Source organism: Nannospalax galili, unplaced genomic scaffold (assembly GCF_000622305.1).
Source record: "Nannospalax galili isolate Female #2095 unplaced genomic scaffold, S.galili_v1.0 scaffold34, whole genome shotgun sequence".
Taxonomy (NCBI): Eukaryota; Metazoa; Chordata; class Mammalia; order Rodentia; family Spalacidae; genus Nannospalax; species Nannospalax galili.
The window spans coordinates 741,807-746,858 of record NW_008338996.1 but is presented as its reverse complement, the minus strand read 5'-3'; the positions used below and the strand labels follow the sequence as shown (position 1 = coordinate 746,858).

General features: G+C 54.6%; 1 protein-coding gene across 10 annotated transcripts in view; it reads left to right on the top strand.

Annotated features, from left to right (window-relative positions):
- Positions 1 to 5,052, top strand: part of Dab2ip (DAB2 interacting protein) — a 189,780-nt gene that overhangs the window by 110,507 nt on the left and 74,221 nt on the right. For 9 of the 10 annotated variants that reach the window (XM_017798253.1, XM_017798249.1, XM_017798252.1 and 6 more), the window contains one exon: positions 111 to 250. The exons of the other annotated variant lie outside the window; for it this stretch is intronic. In XM_017798253.1, the coding sequence (XP_017653742.1) occupies positions 111 to 250 (140 nt within the window). The remainder of the gene's footprint in view (positions 1 to 110; positions 251 to 5,052) is intronic. 10 annotated transcript variants of the gene reach the window in all.

Below are 5,052 nucleotides of genomic sequence, written 5' to 3'. Positions count from 1 at the left end.
TGGGCCGCGCGGCCGCCCTGCGAGGGTGCGGGTCCCGCGCGGGTCCCGGGCCGCCGCCACCGCCGCGCTAACCCCGCCTCCCCTTCCCCCTCTTGTCGCCCCGCGCTCAGGGCTTCCTCAGCCGCCGCCTCAAGGGCTCCATCAAGCGCACCAAGAGCCAGCCCAAGCTGGACCGCAACCACAGCTTCCGCCACATCCTGCCCGGGTTCCGGAGCGCAGCCGCCGCCGCCGCCGCCGCGGACAATGAGAGGTGAGCCCGCCACCGCCGCCGCCCGCCCGGCCTCCCAGCGCCCTGCCCGGCTGCGCCCCCGAGGGCGCGGGGACAAAGCCGGAGCCGGGGCAGGGCGCGCGCCCCAGGGAAGGGTTCGCCACGCCGTCCCCCGGGCACTTGGGGGGCCACGTCGGGCCGGGGGTTCCGTGCGCCGCACCCCTCCGCTGCCCCCTTCGCTCTCCCCCGAGGGTGCTGTGAGGAGGGCTCCGGAGGCCCGGGGCGAGGCCGGGCGGGAAGAGTCCTCTCCCGGGTGAGAAGTCCTGCCTCGCCTGGCCGAGGTGGCATTGTTTCCCGGGCGGTGCAGTGCCTGGAGGTAGGGACGGAAGTGGCGCTTCCATCCTCAGCACCCATCCCCCGGCCCCCCCTCGGAGTCCCTGGGTGTCCGGTACAAAAGGCATTTTTGGCTGGGTTTTGCTGAGACCCGGCAGCGCTAGTGGCGAGGAAAAGGGTGAACATCTGGAGGGGAGGAGCAGGGGGCTGGGCCGCTCAGGGGGCACATCTGCGCAAAGTAGGGCACGTGCTGCACTGGGGGCTGGGGTGAGCAGGGCGGGCAGTGCCCAAGCGCTGGGTTCAGGGGCACAGCCTGAGACCTGGGAAGGAGGGCCTTCCCTCTCCAGTCCCAGTCCCGGCAGCTGCTACCCTCCTGCTCCCAGGGGTGTCTTCCTTCTGGGCAAGCCGGGAGCAGGTGTGGAAATTCCAGGGGGAGGCGGCTTGTAGGGCAGAGAAGAGGGAGGAGGTGGTTGAGCCTGCTCAGGAGTCACTGACAGCGTGCAGGCTTCAGCTCGCAAGGGCAAGCCATCCTGTCCGTGCCGGGGCACTGGGCGGGCACAGCCTCTGGGGGCCATGGTTCTCCTTCCTGAGTCGTGTCAGCCACAGACACCCTTCCACTTAGGCACTAGCACAATGATGGATTCCTGTGCCAGTTAGAACGTGTCGTGAGGGTGAGGGAACCTGGAGCCTTTTCAGCATTTAGCCTGGCCAACATCAGGGCTGTGTCCCTGTGAACCATTGGCAAGTTGGCACTCCTTGTAGAGGAAGCACAAGTAGAATAAGAGCATCTCTCCTTTTCTCCTTGGTTCCAGCAAGCAAAGGAGTACAAGTTACCCTAACTCCTGCCCATGGTGGAGTAACTGTTTGACACCTAGCATCTTCCCCAGAGTACCCTTCCCACATCCCAATTAGAACTGCTAGACCTTTAATTTCCATCAGCCTAGAGCTGCTCTCCAGTGCGGCCCCACCTCTGCCTGCAGCTGGATTCCTGCCCCAGCTGCCAAACCCAACCTGAGGCAGGACCCTCATCCTTTCTCTGATGGCCGAGGTGCCCCAGGGGACCAGGCGTGCCCTGGCAGGAAGATGCAGCCAGGCCAGATCGTAGCACTGGGTGCAGCCACTGCGTCTTTGAAAATCTCGCTTCCCATCTTTGTTATCGTCTGGGCGGCAGGCCACCCGATTTGCTGCCTTCCTCCCTCTGCTGGCCCCCACCTCCGGCTCTCTCCCCCAAGAACATGCCCTTCTCTGCGCTTTCCCTGGCAGGGGTTCGGACCCTCTGTACTCGAATGCGGGGTCTTGTGTACGTACCCCATTTTATGTGCATGTGGTGGTTGTCCGGGAGCAGGAGAGACAGCAGGCGGTCCAGGAGCAGGCAGCATGCATGTCATGTTTACCTCCCTCCGCTGGGAAGCCAGCAAGCGCCAGGCTGGCCACCCCAGCTCCAGATCCGGGCATGGCCAAGATGACCTCCTGCACATCCTGTGTATCCTGATCTCTGGTCAGCCTTGCTACATGCTGGGGTTTTGGGAGTAAAACTAAAGCCTGTTTCTGGAAATGTGATGAATGGTAACGAGTGGAGCCAAATGCCACTGGCCGCGGTGTGGAATTGTCTTTCTAATTTTCTGTAACAAAATCCGGCTGGGTGGCTTCTCTGGCACCCAAAAGGAGCCCAGATTTCCCATGGACAAGCAGGGAGACAGGGTTTGGAATCCTTCTGCCCAGTCTTGAAGCTGAATTGGGCTTTGCCAGGACTGGGGTCTCTTGATTTATTGCTTTGCTTGGGGATAGATTCGCTGGCTACTGCTGGGGTGGGTGGGCAGATGGGTTTCTCTGGGGCAGTCTCTGGAGTCATTGTATTTGGAGTCGAGTGAGTAACATGGACTGTGGTGAATCCATCCTCATCCCCTAATTTCGTGGTCAAGCCTAGATGAGTGGAGAGGTGCCTCCTCACTCTCACGGGTGGTTGTGCTGGCCAAGGGTGGGTGAAAGGGATGGCTTACCTTAGGCTTGGCTTAGAAGCAAGGAGAGATTGAATCCCGTCTCCATGGGACCCCCACTGGCTACCATGCCTGTCTCCAGGGCTGGGGTAAGTACAGAGGCTCCAGCAGTGAGTAGATGGGGACTCGGATGGGAAGGGGACTAGAGGCTTCCAGGGTTGTGTGTATTAGCTCTGATCCCAGTGGCCCTTCCATGTAGATAAACAGTTGAGGGCTGTCTGGGTCAGTCCCTTGAGTCCAACCGTGGGTGAATCTGTCTGGTCTGTATGGCTCCTGAAGAGGCTTTGTTGCATGCTGTCTGTGTGCTCTGCAAACTGCTGTGCTAGGGAGGTTCTTTCTTGCACTGGAATTCTCATCTGGAGGTTGGAAACCAGTTGGTTCTGTGCTGGAATCATTCTTCGTCTTCTTGGGAAATGAGTGTGCCCCAAGTGTGGGGCTGCTGCTGTTGTGAGACTGGGGTCAGGCCAGCAGGAGCTCAGGAGCTTCAGGGCTTCAGGACAGGTTTGAGCCTTTGTATTTACTCTCTTAAAAATGGCTTCGGGAGAGGTTGCAGCCAGTCTCCAGAATCCCTGGGCCCTCATTTCTCTTGTGGAGGCTTTGGCAGTAAGCACCAGGGACAGGGACTCACTTCTGGATGGCAGAAATGAGTGCTGCCTAGAGCGCTTTCCAGGTGAAAGGTGTGCTGGCAAAAGTGTTTTCCGGGCAGGCTGGAAATACTGCGGCCTCATTTACAGGGCTGTGTTAATGTTGGTGAAAGCAATAGAGGATGCGGTGGGTCTGCCTTCCTGGAACCACCAACTCATGTTCACTTACTAATGTTCTTAGCTAGAAGGGCCAGTCAGCTGGCTTCCTGATCCCCTTTTTCTCCTGATACTGTTTCTGGGTGACTCCGGCCTTCCTCATATGCTGAGGGCATGTCTCCTCTGGCTCCCTTCTGTCTCTGCTCCTGGAGTGGCAGTACCCTTCTTCTCAGTTGCCAGTTGGCCTGGTACAACACTTAGCTCGTAAAAACAAGCAGGTGCAGCTAGGTCAGGCTGGTGTGTGTGCAGCTAGAGTCCACTGTCCGTTCCAGGGAACATATGTGCTGGGGGAGTTTCCACATCTGAGAGTTACGAATGGAGGGATTCTAGGTGATACAGAACTAGGGACGGGAGATAATTAGAAGTTGGCGATGGGATGGTTCCAGGGAACCTCAACTGGCCCTGAGTAGGCAGCTAGCAATTCTTGTCTCCAAGGGTGAGGCAGTCTTTGGAGGAAGAAACAGGAGGGTCAGTGAGGAACAGGAATAGAAGGTAGAACCTGTGGATCAGTAGGTGCAGAAGGCTGGGTACCCAGACCAGGCTTTGCGCCTTCATTCCTGCCCTTCTATACACAGGGCATTGGGAAGATATGGCCCTTCTTTGCGTTTCCTTGGGACTAGTCGGTGGAACATGTGCTGCAAGATGCAGTTTAGACAATCACTAGACATATGAGTGTGGTCTTTGGCTTTGAAGTCATTCCTGGAGCAAGTCATTTAAACTTTCAGAGCTTCAGTTTACACATATACAAAGTTGGCATGATGAAAATGATGTTGTTAGAGACATATTAATGCACTTAGAACATACTTTTTAATAATATTTATTATTTTATTTTACATGTATGAGCGTATTGCCCTCATGTATCTAAGTGCCCCCATGTAGTGCAGTCCCTACAGAGGTTAGAAGAGGGCTTTGGACTCCCTTGGAATTGGAGTTACAGACATTTTTTTAGCCACCACGTGGTTGCTGGGATTGAACCTGGGTCCTCTACAAGTAGTGTCCTATCCGCTGAGCAATCTCTTCAGCCCACATTTAGCACATAATTGAAAGTATCTATCTTGTTCTATGCTGTTTCCTTAGCATCTAATACTTGGTCTTATGTTTCTAAGATTTGATTACATGAAAAATAATGTGTGAAAGAGGTTAGTCTAATGTGTAGGATTTTAGTATTAGTTAATATTGGTACAAGGAAGTCACTTTGTTGGTAAGCCTCAATTTTCTCATCTACAGGATGGGAATAACAGTCAATCATGTGTCATTCTAAAGTTGAGGAGAGATCATAGATGCTGCTGCTCTCTGGTGAGAGGAATTGAGTCAATAGAGATCATTGTTAACCTTGAACAAAAGAAGTAGCTAGATATTATGCCCCTTCTTCCCATCTCCGCCTGGGAATGCAGACCTTTCCTGTGTATATTTTACAGAGTTCAGTGTCCAGCTACTTCTGGGCCATCCTTGTTTTCAATCATTTGGCATTTAGGTTATATCTACCCTTTTCTTATTAAAAATGATGGATTTAAATCCTTGAGTGTTCATCTTTATCTACATCTCTGATTTTCCCATAGGATAATGTCTTAGAAATGGATTACTAAGTCAAAAATATAAAGTTTGAGCCGGGTGTGGTGGCACACGCCTTTAATTCCAGCACTCCAGAGGCAGAGGCAGGCGGATCTCTGTGAGTTCAAGGCCAGCCTGGTCTACATAGTGAGTTCCAGGACAG